General features: G+C 41.3%; 1 protein-coding gene across 4 annotated transcripts in view; it reads right to left on the bottom strand.

Annotated features, from left to right (window-relative positions):
- Positions 1-7,361, bottom strand: part of CUL3 (cullin 3) — a 62,137-nt gene extending 54,776 nt beyond the window's left edge. The window contains exon 1 of one of the 4 annotated variants that reach the window (XR_013957346.1): positions 6,865-7,361. Coding sequence is in view for 3 of the 4 variants with exons in the window: in XM_080622687.1 (XP_080478813.1) it covers positions 6,865-6,930 (66 nt within the window). In the remaining variant the exon portion in view is untranslated. The remainder of the gene's footprint in view (positions 1-6,864) is intronic. The other 3 variants (XM_080622687.1, XM_080622685.1, XM_080622686.1) reach the window with 3 other exon arrangements.
- Positions 7,362-15,130: the final 7,769 nt, after the last annotated feature.

Below are 15,130 nucleotides of genomic sequence, written 5' to 3'. Positions count from 1 at the left end.
TGACAATAACCTTTCTCTGGGGGGATTTTTGCACCATATAGTGCATACACCATGACTAGATGCACAAATCAGCAGTGCCTGAAAGAGCAAGACTTACACTGGAATGAGTGTAACAGAAAAAAAATTAATTAAAAAGCCAAAAATATCAGTTATCAAAAAATTGGTCTGCTCAGATGCTACTAACGCTTTAAAAACAAAAGTAGTGTGGAAGTAAAAAAAAATTATTTCAATAAAGAATCTTCCATGCAAAATGTAAGAGACACGCACAGCCTGTAGTCTGACTATATGTAGTATAAGAAACGAATGTTGTGAATTTTATTATATAAGCTAGCTAACTCTATATCATTCACAAGCATAATTCATTATTGTCTTTAATGTTTATGCTCATTAGTACTAAACCAAAAATTGGCATTTCCACAAATGCACCTCATCCATAACCATAAACAAATAAAGCAAGTTACTGCGTACATTTTTCCACACTATTATACCTTATTTAAACTTCAAGCAACACAGTTTCAGCCCTCAAACACTAATTTTGCGTACAACTACTTGAAGGATCCCAGCAACTCCACAGCATGCACCATTCAAACGTGTTTATTATAGTTTTGCTCTCCTTCCTGTACTTGGGTATAAAAGACACTTTTCTCCTTCCCCAAAATGCATATGTTAAAAATGTCAATAAGGAAGTTCTTTTAAGTCATCCAACAGTAGGTACTTCTGCTGATACACCAGTACTTTCACCCTCATGAAAGAACCATTAGCGACTTAAAAATTCTATTGGCTTTAACTGAACTTCAGAAAAATAACAGATAAGAAGTATGCTTGGCCATGCTATGGTTTTCTGCTACAGCACTTTCCTACTCCTTGTTTCTACAAAAACTGACTCAGAATGAGAAACACAAGCTCACTTCTCAAAAGTTGCTATTTCACATGTATAGCTACTAAAAACCAAATATAACATTCAGTGATCATATGCACAAGGTCAAGAACCTATTTCGGACTGTAACAGAACCACCATGCATTTTATGAAAGGACTTAAACAATCTTAAGAAGATCTGTCCCAGTCTACCACAAAATGTTTTCATCACATACAGAGAGATTATCAGACACTGCAGATCAGTTGAGATGACGAAAATTTAAAAGTGCCTGTACTACTGATTAATTGCCCTATAGATCAAAGCCAAAGACTTCAGAATACATGTTTGAAATCCTGAGAAAGGTTGCCACTTACACTGTATGCACCTGCACACAAAAGATTAAGAAAAAGAAACATTTTGAAACAATGTAACTTTTTTCCCTAAGGGAAAACTCGATTGAATTTTTATGTTCCTTACTATTATTGTAACTCTTCATGCAGAATATCAAAAACTCCTGATCAGTTTTACAGCAACTCTCATAAAGCCCTTTTACCTACCACTACCAAGGAAAAAACACTAACTCCTGTTTAATAATGCACTACTGTATAACACCAGAATGAGGGGGTGGAGAGACTTACACCAAGCCACCTTTTCCCTTTGAATAAGATAAACAGTGGTTTAGGGGTTTTTTTGTTTAATTCTAGGCTTTAAGCCTACTAACATTTTAATTGTGAACATTAACTTTTTACTACTGTATAAACTATATGAGTTAATAGCTAAGATGCTCTTATATGTTTGAGAATATAAAGCAATCAGGATTCACAAAGCCAACCCTGTAAAATATTAAGTTAACCAAAAGATCTTGCTGCACTGAGTGAGCTTACATTATTTTAATCAGAACTGAAAAAGCCTGCAGTAAACCATCTCCAATTCTAACCTCATCCCATCCTCCATGACTCTCTATCCACTCACTGGTATAGCACACACGCTGTATTGGTTATAGGCCAAAGCAGAAATACAAGCACTGCTTACATAATCTGAACACATAAAACCTTAATCACAGTTCAGCACATTTGCTATGGTTTACCTGCTATAAAATGCTCACAGAAGACACCAAATTTGGATCAACCTCTCGAATTGGTAGATCTACACATTTTAGGTTGAAGCGTAAATCTAACAAACCTCATCTCAACTTGCATCAGTTCCACAAAATTCAAAACAAAACACAGAAGCAGTCAGCATTCCCTGAGGAAAAAAAATACGCCTTCTGCATACACAAAGCCTGAAACAAGTGGCTGTTAGATCTGAGGAGAATGGTGCAGTGGCAATGAAAATATGAGTCTTAATACTTTCTGATAGAATAGTTGAAGCCATTTACTTCTAAGTTTACAGAACTTTGAGGAAGAAGCAACATCAATTGATAAATGGGTCTGAAAGAAAAAAAGGCTGTTCGCCTTTTTGCACAAGACCAGATGAAATGAGAATTTTCTCTGGTACAGGTATTTCAAACAAAATGAATCAGTGAAGTTTTTATACATATATACATATATATATAAACACACACACACACTTGACTAATTCTACTGAAAGTACATATGTAGGATATCTCTAAATACTTTTCAGAATTCATAATGCAACCATGTAATACTGATCCACTGGAATAGTTCCGAGAACTGGCAAAACACTACTTTGTAGCATTGCTCTAGAGAAGATAGCTCTGCAGGAAATGAAAATGATTAAAAGCACTCAACAAAAACCTGACTATAAAGATCAAACCCAGTAACCTACACCAGGTCATGCTGGTTTTCAGACAGAACTGTCCAAACTATTTTATGGTGACAACTGACACATCGCACTGAGAGAAGGATATGTTCTTGCAAAAACGTTCACTCAACACAGCTTAACATTACTTCCATGACTTTTGAAAATAAATTCCCAAAATGCTTTCCAAATTCTCCTTGTTTACTTCAGTAAGAAGTGCATTTTTCACTTTGTACAACTTTTCCATCAAAACCACATTTAAGGTTACTGTTTTCCACCAGCTAAACAGTCACAGCAACACAGCTCAAACACACTTATAGGAAGCATAATTTATACATGCTATATCTCTGATACAGACACCACATCTTTCCAAAAGTTTTATGTGCAAATTTCACATTCTTTGGCACCACTTTTCATATATCAACTGAATCATCCACAAACTAGGTTTGCTGCAAGCTTGTTTGGGAGCTTTTAAAGTATTCTTTTAGCCAGCAGTAATGGGTTCACTGAGGGTTAAACAAAGAAAGCCAATCTGAGACCCTGAGAATATCATATACTAAACCAGAGAAGGTAAGAAAACAACCCCCAACACTTCTCAAAATAGGTGCACTTAATTCATGTTTTGTAGAAGTACCAAACCTGAAATTTTGCATATTGTACATACTGTGCATTCAGGAAGAATACTACTGCACTCCTCCAAATCATTAAAAAAAAAAAAAAAAAACAAAAAAAACCAAAAAAACAACCCACTAAAACCTTACAAACTATATCCAGCTTACACCACTAACAATTACCTGACATTTAAGAAATCAGTTTTCTAGAGGAAGGTGTCCCTGCCCATGACAGAGGGCGTGGAACTAGATGATCTTCAAGGTCCCTTCCAACCCCATCATTCCATTCTGTTACTTTTAGTGTCCAACCTCAACATAATCTTATTTGTTGCAATGTGTATGAATTTGAAACAAAGTTTATTTAAAGACTGCTTAAGAAACAAAAAAAACCACTACACTCCCTCAAAAGCACTATTACTCTATTCCATCTCTTGCCTTAACTCTGGTCTGAACGCTATCTGGATAGGCCTTACACAAATATAGAACAGCTATATATGATGAAGCTGTTAAAAGTACCATGAGCAGTTATTGAAAGTAGCACAATCAAAGTCTTCTATGGTGGTACCTACAGTTACTTAACTACACAAACAAACAATCTCATCAGTTTGTTCTACTGAACATACACTACTTTCATTAAAAATACTTCCATTATTCTTTCCAGATTTTTTCTGAAAATGCCCAAGTCTGAATTCTCAAGAAAGAATGCATCCTCAACTGGATTACTTCTGACACAAAGTTTATCACTGTCTAAGTCAAGACCACTAAGAGAAGACAAGAAACTTCTTTTCACTAAGGTTTTAAATAAGGAAAATAAATACATTTTTTCTATTGTGAACAGAAAACTTGGTTAAATGTACAGAAAACTATTTTCCTTGAGCACTTTTGATTACTCTACAACCTGCTTCAAAACAGTAAGCCATGTACTCAAAGTCATTGCCCTTGAGGTAAGAAAAAGCACAGAGCACATACCAGAAGCTAGCGAACACTAATGGACACTTGAGGTGACAGATAATCTGCCACCAATTACAAAAAATAATAAAGAAGGAATCTAGAATAAAACTAACTCCAGAACATTATAACCTCTATGTGCAACACTGGTGGTTTTCAAATGTTTCGCTCAATTTCCACTTAGTTTCTAGTAAGGCAGAAAAGGAAAACTTTGGTGCAGTAATATATTGCAAATGACTATTTCTCCTTTCCTCTAGCTACTGTAAAATGCATCAACACCAGAAATACAAAAAACATTATGAAAAAAATATTGAAGAAGCTACATGGTGGTAGTTGCCTCCTGTCCAATTTGGCTACTTCTAGTTTAATGCAATAGTATATAGCTACCTCCACGCAAGAAGCAAACTAATTTACAACAAACAGACCTGCTGAAGAAAGATGATCAATAAGACAACAAATTGAAGCAGCCCATGAAGTCATCTCTGGAAGCATTTTTTAATTGAGAACTGAAATGCAGAACCATCAAATTTGAAATAAAAGAGTGAAGATCAGTAGCTGAAGTACAAATAGTATGCTTTTTAAATATGGGCTCTATCCCCCACACAAATGCAACTTCATTGACAGGAATAATCCCACTGCAGTGAGTGGCACTATTCGCAGGACCAAAGCTATACATGCCCTTAGGCCTCCACAAAATTCATATTAAAATTTTTGCACAAACTGCAGCTATTCCCTTCTGCAATTATGAAAGAGAAAACCCTCCAAACCTCTCAACCAAGTACATGCTTCTTTCCTGTAAACACTTTATCAACAGACTCGTCAATGAAATGTCTTAAAAAAGAAAATACATTGAAGGAGACACTTGTAAAAGTGTTGTCAACAGATGTCAACATTTAAGATCTGTAGGTACTGATGCCTACTGACTTATTGAATTACTTTAGGGAGAGGATGACTTTTAAAAAACTTCTAACCTAGCCATTCCTGAAGCAACTGAAAAGCCAGACAATGCTAGCAAAAACAGTTTCAAAAGGAAAAAACCTTGATGACCACATTTAATCTTATGCAAGAGCAATTCTCTATACAAGCATTCTTCACCACCAAACTAACTGCAGATGCTCATTTACAATACTGGTGAAAAAGTAAAACACAAACTAAAGTTCATCCCATTGCTAAGTCTGCCTTTGTTGGCTGACCCATATTGACATCCTCACGGTTGGAATAAATTAATCAGTTTATCAAGTTAAAATATGGCCATATTCTTCATATAGTTTCTAATAAGATATACATAATGGTTTTGTCATGGTTTATTTTTTACAGGCCTTCCTACTACTTGCATGCTAGCCTTATATATGTTGCAGTCTTTTTTCTTTATTCCTATAATCCAACACTTCTTTGAAAAGGGTGTTTATAGAAGTAAATATCATTCAGAGATCAAAAACCTTTCATCAGCTGAAATTCATAATTTCATAGGCTATTTTTTCTTTTTAACTTTTACCATTAAATATAACTGTCAATGATTAAAAGTAGAGGAAAACAAAAGAGATGTATAAATCGATGCATACAATTAAGCTAGCTGCTGAGAATATAAAAAATTTCCTAATTTCATCGGCAAAAGTTTTGATGAAACAAATACATTGATATATTCCTTGCAGAAAACAAACAGGTATGTCCAGTTTCTCTATAAAGGCAAGCCACATTAGTTCTACACTACTGCCTACTGGGATCAGATGTAGCATCAAAAAGTTAACATTAAACCTTAAAGCCAGTGACTCAACCAAGTATCTTCTTTTTAATGTATACAGCGACAAAAACGTACATACACACTTCCTGGCCATCCTCTGGCAGACTGAAACTTTTCCATTTCTCTCATTTCTCAATATCATTAATAGCATTGTAGCTGTTAATGCTGTTGTAAGCTTTAATTGAACCAACTGTCAAAACACAGCAAGCTTTATGGCAGTTTAATCATCTGGCTCATTCCCCTCTGTAACTCAAAGGGATGGCACGCTCATGGCTCTACCGAACATGCATGAAAGTTACCTACACCTAGATGTTTACAGTAACATCTTCTGAATAGCTGGCATTGTGCCACCAAAATCTCATAATCATACGACTTAGAGCCTCTTTTACAGAGCAGAGTGCGATAAATTCATCAAGAGGAAACTCTCCAGAAGACGTAAATAAATACACACACACCCCCCTTCCGGGGCTAACTAATTTTGTTGATGTAGGCGTATAATCTCCGACTCCTTTGAGGCTTTTTCCCTGAAAACAAAGAAGAGATTCACACACACACCCCCAAACGGCCGTACGTGGATTTTCGTAATTGATTTGCTTGACTGATGAGGGAGACGATAATCGCGGGGACCAGTTCCTCCACCTCCCACTCGCCGTGCGTGCGGCAGACACCACTGCTCCCCGGGATGCAGGTCCCGCACGTCCCCCCGAACCCCTCGCAGCTCGCATGGGGGTGCCCGAGGCCGCCGGCCGGCTGACAGCTCACCCGGCACAGCTCGCACAGGCGGCCCCCTCCCAGGCCACCTCTGCTCGTGGCCGGCCCAGCCCGCTTGTCCCGCGGCCCCGGGCACACGGCGCGGCTGACGGGGCGGCGAGGCCGCGGGGCCTGCGGGCAAGCGGAGGCCGGGGCCTGGCGCGGGCGCTCTGCCCGACCTAGGCCCGGTACTCACAGGGAAGGCTCGGATCCGCATCTTGGTGTCCTTCCGGCTGCCCGTCCCCTTGCTCAGGTTCGACATCTTCGGGCCCGGCGGCTGCGGCGCCTCCCGTCCGGAGGGGCGCCGGGAGACGCGCGGCGGGGTGGCAGACCCCGGGAGTGGGGCCGGGAGCCGGGCGCCGGGCGGGGGAGACCGCTGGCGACCTTCACTCCGGGCTGCGGCCCCCGGTGCTGCGCGGAGACCGGGAGGGCCGGGCCGAGTCGAGGCGGGGGGAGCCGCGGGGGAGGCGGCGAGGGGCGAGGCGGCGGCGCAGGCCCCTCGCTCCGGCGGCGGCGCTTCCTTCACCCTCCTCCTCCGCCGCGATGGCGGACAAACATCGCTCAGTGCGCAGAGCCAAGCACCCCCCCTTCCTCTGCCTTCCTTCCCACCGCCCAGCCAGCAGCCAGCGAGACACAGATCCGGCCGCGGGGGCGGCGGCGGCGGGAGGGCCGCGGGGCGGAGCGCCGCCTGTGGGGGGGGAGGGGGGGGAAAGGGGGGGAGGGGAGGGGGGGCAGTCGCCCCGCCGCTCTCGTGAGGCTTCCGCCGCTCTCGCGAGACGGCCGGTTGCGCTTCTCTGGCGGGCGGGGCCAGGCGGCTCCGAGCTGTCACCATCGCGGCGGGCAAGGAGAGGTGCGCGGAAGCAGAGGGCGCCCCTGATTGGCGGAGAGGGACTAGGCGGGGCGGGGCCAAGCGAGGCTGGGGGGTGCGGCGGGGCTGGTGTGGACCGGAGGGTCCCAGTAGGGCGGCTGATGTGGTGTGCGGTGGGTTTGTTGTGCTTTGTTGTGGGCGGCACTTCCCGCTCCCTCAATGTCCTGCTTCTTGTGCTTGTGGTAGGGGCTTCATTAGGGCTAAATTGCAGGTGTCGGCACCCACACGGGAAGCGTGATCGGGCCCCGCTGCAGTATGGGTGGCGTGAGCTTTGCCTGTGGAAAACGGGCTGTGGCCCCATACAGACAGCATTTACTCCGTGCTTTGGCTGTCTGGTATGAACCTTGCTATGCACAGCGAAAAAAAGAGAGGCGGTTTGTTCCTCTTCCTATTTCTTGCTCTTTGAAGTCTCCCGGATGTCACTTGTGCCCCTGTGAATCATGTCACCGGTAGGCGTATCCCTCCGCGGAGGCTCGCAGGATGGCATGATGCAAGGCGGGTTTATTTATTTATGTTTTGTGCTTTTGTCGCAATGCATGCCTGAGAAATGAGGGTGCCACCTGAGGCAGCTCTTACATGAGCCCGGAGTTAAATATAGGTCATTCAGGGAAGGACGGTGGCTGTAAAAGCGAAGCGTATCTTGGAAATGTCAGATTCTGTAAACTAGCAGCAGCGTGGTACCTCTGAAAGTTAGGCTGGTCAGCCAGGAAAATCTAGGTCCCGGTCACCAAGGGACTAACTGAATAGTGGATGAAACAGAAATCTGGGTCAAAACATGCCTTGCTCAAGATCCCCCAGAGGAAGTACGTGGCATAGCCAGGAAAAGAATTTCTTTTAGGTGACTCTCGAACTGGACTCTGAATACCACGGCGTCTTGTAATGTACGTTTTGCATCCAGCTCCACTTACCTCTATCATTACTATTTTCCTACATGTGCCTCTACGCAGCGAGTGCCCTCAGGGCACTGAAGTGATGTAGCTTCTCTGAGCTAGCGTACCTTCTGTAAAGAGTAATTTCACCGTTTTTGGCTCTCTGAGTTTGTTACAACCACTTCCTTATGCATTTTCATATACAACGTCGTTTTTAACCTCCTGATCAGAATTAAGTATATACGCCTAGAAAAGATGTTATATAACAGCAACACAATAAACAATGATTGTGCCATGACTATGCAATCCAAACCAGTCCTTTACAAAATTACAGTGTAGCCAAAATGCAGATGAAACAAAAATGACAAAGATTGCCATTTGTTAATATGAAGAATGCAGCTTCCACATTGCTTCAATATCATTTCAATCTTATTTCCCCCTCCTAAGAACTTCCTTCGGCAAATGAGGACAACCTTTTATGTTAATATGGGTTTTTTTTCCCATTCCATGACAGTTAAGATTGAGTCATTTGAAAAGGTTTAGTTTTAACTCATGTAAAAACAGTTTGAAAAACAAAAGTGAGAAGTAAATTTGTACTGAAACACAGAGTTTTCAATTTGAAAATATTGCAAGAATACTTTTCAACAAATTTAGTGCCGTTTTCAAAGCCCAAAACTTTCCCCACAGTTTTTGAGGAACTGGCATTTCTTCTTTCAAGAAAGAAGAAAAAGAACTTCTACTATATCCATTGCTGCAGATTGTCCTAGATTAACTTCCCCAACTATCGCTTTTGTGCTTCCTCTTACTGGCCTTAAGCTTATGGCAGCCCAGCACCACCAGCGTCTTGCCTTCTCTTCATCTAAGTTTCTACTAATGCACATTTTTATCTGAAAGTTGGGAAAGTGCTGACTCATGCTTAGACACTGTTCAGTCTGTCACAGTACGCTCAACAGAAACCAAAATTACTCTCCCACCAAGTGATCTCAATTCTCATGTCAAATAGCTTTATTTTACACTGTGAGCTTATACCTACAACATACTAGCATATCCATAGCTTATGATTCTGTGTCTGAGTTCTGTTCTGTGACTGTCCAAGGTGGAGACAATAACTATTTTTCTAGTGCAAATTTTCTGTTTCCATGCATAATGTACTAAATGAAGTTTCACTAAAAATTTGCCTTTGAGCTTACACAAAGAGCTAATTTAGAGGTTCGTTAAGTGCATGTAATAGTAATTCTAGGCAGGTCAAAGCCAGAAGGAAGACAGGCAGGTGGAGGAGGATAGATTAGCATAGGAAGAGCTAGCCACCCAATTGTCTAACTGGGTCACCGCTGCTATCTCACATACTTATCTTATGTGTCTTATGTTAGCCTGGCAGTGAAGTAACGGTTCTTGTGCGGAATGGTCACCCCTGTTGGGAAGTTCATATCTGTGTTACAGCAGCCTTAAATGCCTTTTACACCAATCACAACACGCAGAGGTATGAAAGCCCCCAAAATAACTTAAGCTGTGCAGAAAAGAGCTCAGCATTATTCACAGCAGTCATTTACTGGTGTGGGTTTCTTTCTGAGGTCTTATCAGTCCTCTGATTTTACGTACTGATGAATAACAGTGGAAGTTGCTCTGGTACCTGCTAATCCATACAGAATATTTCCACCAGAATGACATATCACCGTCTTTCTGTCAGCACAAGTAGACTGACCTTTTTCATGGACACATGTATCTTGAAAGCAGCAACAAATCTTTAATTATTTAAACACTGTTTTTTATAGTCTGAGTTAGCACTTACCTTAATCATGTGAAGGGTGATGGCATGTGAAGGGTGATGGAAATTTTAGAAGAATGTGAAGAGTACATTACATTAGAATCAATCTAAATTTATATTTTTATAATCAGGCCTTTAAAAGCAGAACATGGCTCTTCTTTGACTTACAAGAAAAAGAAAAACCAAGCCTTACCAAGTTAAAAGTTACTATTTGAAATAAAGAAATCATACTCTTATAGGCTCAATTATCCTCCACCAAAGCCAGAACTTAGGGTTTTTTTAAATTTTTTTTTTTTAAAGTATCCATCACCTCCATGGAATTATACATACATATTCTCAGGTCTCCCTTACATACTCCGTCACTGCTGCAGCCATCAGTGGTGTGTGACCGCTGAAATACACAAGCACTTCTATGATAGCAGGAAACAGAATGACCACATCCTAATCAGCAGAGCACTGAGGTGCCTGACTGCAAACACAGGTATGAGCATTTCAGGGCTTGACCTCTCTTTAAGGAGCTACTGCAGAAAAAGACCCAGAAACAGTATATTGTGGTAGGAAAAACTGTGAAGCCCAGAATCAAGAGGAGAGCTTATTGTCCTCTCTCCCCTACCCATCCTTCCGTGTTCCACCCCCCCCTTTTTTTTTCTTTCTGTAGGTGCCTGCATCACTTTGCATGTGATAGTCACGTTCAGATTTGCATGAATGATGACACAGTAATCAATGTGTAAGACAGTTCTCTCACTTTCCGATAGTACTATTTTGGGACATACAGTAACAAATTAATTTTCTACAATTTCTATAACCTGAGGGGAAAAAAGTATATTTTTTGTAACAACACAGAGATATGCACCAGCAAAACAAGCATCCAATGAATGAGCCGCAGGGTGTTTTTTAATAGATCACATTGAGGAGTCTACCAAAAGAATCTTATTCCAAATCACTGAAAGAACAACAAAGCTCAGTTCAACCAGATAAATGTTTGTTTTTAGTGCCTTAATCCTTCCCCTGCCAATCAAACCAGTGACTGACTGATCTGTGTACAAGGTTGATAGATTACAACAGGTACCAGGACAATAGGTTCCTTTAAAAAGATGGTAAATATTCAGAAACATGATTTACAAGGGCATATTGCGTTTCTCTTCAAAGAAACAGAATTATTACAAAGCATAGTGTTTCACATCATTTCTATCCACTTTGAGACTTCTTTCCTGCATGTCTTTGATAAAGAAAAAGCTTGTTTTTATCTTCCTCCGTCACTGCTTCAGAGGACTTTAGAGAGAAATATAATTCAACATAATAAAACTAGATATGTAATATTGGAGAATATGTAGTATTTTTTCCCTTTGCTTCTTTCCTTCTACAAAAATAATGTAAATAATGTTTTATTTTCTTTAAAAAGGAGCACAGTTAGGTTTTATTGGGGTTTTTTTTTGACATGCTGGAGGCAGTGGTGTTGGCTGAGAGGCATAGAGGTGCAGTGAATGGCTGTGGAGAGGCAAGAAACAAAACTGGCAGTATAAAGTTACTTGCTTTTTACCGCATGGAAACTTGTTGCTTAGAATGTTGGCTGGGCTGTGTTTAAATTTAATTTCTGATGCATTTAAATGCCACCACAAATAGCGTAAATGCTGAGGTGACAGTCTAAACAGCTCAACAGTTTCCAAATTAACACAGGGTAATGTACTTTCAAATACTCTTGCAAGCAGGAAGAAAAAGAGATTTTGATACTATCTCAACCTTCTTTTCTCATTACTGACCTGAATTCAGCTGTGCCCATCAGGAAGGGTTTTTGTCTGTTAGCCCGTGCTCTCCCTTAGAGCTCTGTGTATTCCCTTCCATCTCATCAGCCAACCCAACAGCAGACTCCACCACCACTTGTTGCACAAGACCTGCCCCTAGCGCAGGCAGACTTGGAGTGGACTGTTTACAGGACTGGCAGCAGAGATGACGAGGTTGCTGTAATGAGCCCATCATGTAGTGGCACATTTTAAAAACAGGTCTAACCAGACAGTGCTCATAATAACCAAAATTAATGCTGTCCAACCAGCACTGGCTTCCCTTTCAGTACCTGACCCACTTCAAGATTGTTGGAATAATACATGGAATAATAATGAAGTGCTTAACAGACCAAGTCAAGTCTCAGTTCAAGTAAAAATTCGATTCTGTAATGCATGCCTTTGACAGTCATCTTGCGCAGTATGACTGCAAAATACACCAGCAAAATGATGGCCTGTAATTCACTAGCATTGCAGCTTCTCTTATGGCTGTAAGTACTGCACCATCAGCTTCTTTCACACATGCCTTGGTCTCTGTCAAACAGGGACTACAGCAGTACAATGTAACAGGATAAATGCCTGTCTCTGCTCTACATTGCCACTGCTAGAACAGGAGATGCTACCACATTGAGAAAAGACACTCGTATGTTACAGACCCATTTTCGAGCTCTGAAACCATTGCCTCACTGTCAAGTGGAGAGTTTTTACAGGCTATTAGTAGTGTGACAGGAGATTTGGTCAGAGCAAATCTTTTGTGCAACACTCATTACAAAAGAAATTCATGCTACAGCAGCTGCAACCAGCAGTGAAAGCTGCAGTGGTGCGGTGAGACACATGGTTCAGGTTCAGAAAGTTTTCCTACCTCATCATGACAATCTGCTCTGAGAGGCAAACAAGTGCATACATAATGTGTCAGAAGGTGGCCAGAAAGAGCCAAGGCAAGTTTTCAGGAAAATAAAGAAGTTTCTGTTAAAAACCATGGCAGAAAATATTGTGCATAAATCCAAGTGAAAACTGAAAGGTTGCACTGCACCATCATATTACACAAACACCTATCAAAAGGTTAGGGGTGACCTGATCTTGGTGTATAAAGCACCCACGTGGGAAAGTCATTTCTGAGAGTACTGCCATTTAAATCAAGTAGGAAAAGACACCTCAACAAAACAGTTGGAAAGTGAAGCAAGATCAAAAATGATGCAACACCAAAGGTGATTATTCCCTAAAACTATTTACCTACAGATGCGACATATCCTTAACTATTCAACCTGTTAAATGAATCTCTGTAACCTACTAAATACCAGGTCAGAGTCTCAACAAGGTGAATTTTGTCAGGACTACCTAATTGCCATTTTCTTCCCAAACAGAAGCTCTGGAATTACTGAGGCACTCACTTCAGCAGTAATACCATCAGCAGCTCTTGGCACCATATGCAGATGCAGGTGGGTACTGTAGCTATTTGGTAGCACTATAGCTATTTGGTAGCATTCACCCATTGTGTTGCTGTGGCACACAAGATGCTGGTAGAGAATATGTGCTCCACAATAGTTGACAGATTTTATTCTTATGAGATCTAGTTTCTTAACACCAATTCCATTTCTTTGGGACTGGAGGAAGTTGCTTTGAAAGTTGAGGGAGAAACACATGTCAGAGTTTTCACAGTTACACTCACCAGAGATTATTTTATTTGTGGCTGTTACTGACTTTCACAACTCGGCTATTTTGACGTTTCCTGTTTGCTAAGTGACAGAGAATTTGTTGCCTGGCATATTTAAAATGCCTGTACATTTGTGGCCTTTTCACGTTCAGGTAAGAATTCTAGGTTTCCCACATGGGAATTTCCTCCTTCTGAAATATATGACTTGTTTTAAAAGCAACTTCTGCACAGGAGGCATCTCTAAGCCAGCTGTACTTTGCAAACATTCCAGATACTTTACACTACAGTAGAAAGCTTTGAGAAGCAGAGTGACTAATCTTCAGTTTCGGGTCAGATATTTACTGGAGAAGCAGCAGTGTCAGTTTAAGATTTGACTGACATCCAGGTGTTTGTCATTGCTCTGCAGCAGCTGTACAGTCAGCCCTACTGCTTAGTGTAAAAGGCTTGTATGAAAGAACCAGTTTTTAAATTCCAGAGGAAAGTTAGGTAGGTGAGCTGACATCACTCTTACCAGCACTTGCTACCCTGCTGCCTTTGCGCTGAAACACATGCCCAGATGATTTATTCTGACATTTGAGCTGTACCAGGAAGAGAGTAATTTCCAGTTTATGGGTGGGAATGAATGTCTTCAAGTGCCACAAAGCCATTTCTACAATGACCACATGACTGTAGCCTCACAAAACAGTCATTATTTTGGAGGCTGACGGTAGACATCCTCTTCCAGACCTGGCTCTGCAGCCTAAAGATGCCAGGCATCTAGAACGGACATTCGCAGAAATAAGGGCACTTCCTGCAGCTCCATAAATTGGAATTGCGCTGCTCTTTCCCTAATCCACCTGAGACAAACCGCGTTGGTTAGTGCAAGCTTGCCTTTGTCAGCTGTTTGAACTAACCCAGCAGAAGTTGCCTGAAGCAGGGTAATGTGCATTTGTTAACCTGGACACACCTTTTTGGCAGGGTTGGGCTAGTGGTAACTCCTGGCTATGGTGAAAATGCAAAACTGGAGCAAGACTTTCAGCAGTTAAAGGTGTTTGCAAAATGGCGATGGCATCCAACCACCAAAGAGTTAAGTACATTGCAAAGTACAACTGTTCACTTTTTTAATTCTGCATGAAAAATGTGAAATCTATGTAAAACATGACAGTCCTTCAGCTGCTAAACAGCTCTCAACTAACAAGGTTGAGTTCAATGCAAAAAAGTGACCTTTTAACAGATTTTATACCATGACAATAAATTCAGACAAGATGCTTCTTTAGAACCTAAGATTATTGCTACTGTCTTTACTACACTGTTATCTAAGGGCCAAACCCCAGTACTTTTATAGCACTTTATACAGCACTAGACAAACACAAAAAAATAGACAATCTTCTACAAAAAAGCTCACAAGTGATGTAGATAAGGCAGGTTATGGGGAAGGTGTGGCAGGAAGGAAGGTGTGTGTTCAGGAATGGGATTATGATTCCTGGACTAAAGTAAAGGAGAGAAAATAAATCACATACTAGATATCTTGAACCTGCTGTGAACATGC

Source organism: Psittacula echo (assembly GCF_963264785.1).
Source record: "Psittacula echo genome assembly, chromosome: 7".
NCBI lineage: Eukaryota > Metazoa > Chordata > Aves > Psittaciformes > Psittacidae > Psittacula > Psittacula echo.
This window is presented reverse-complemented; position numbering and strand designations above follow the sequence as displayed.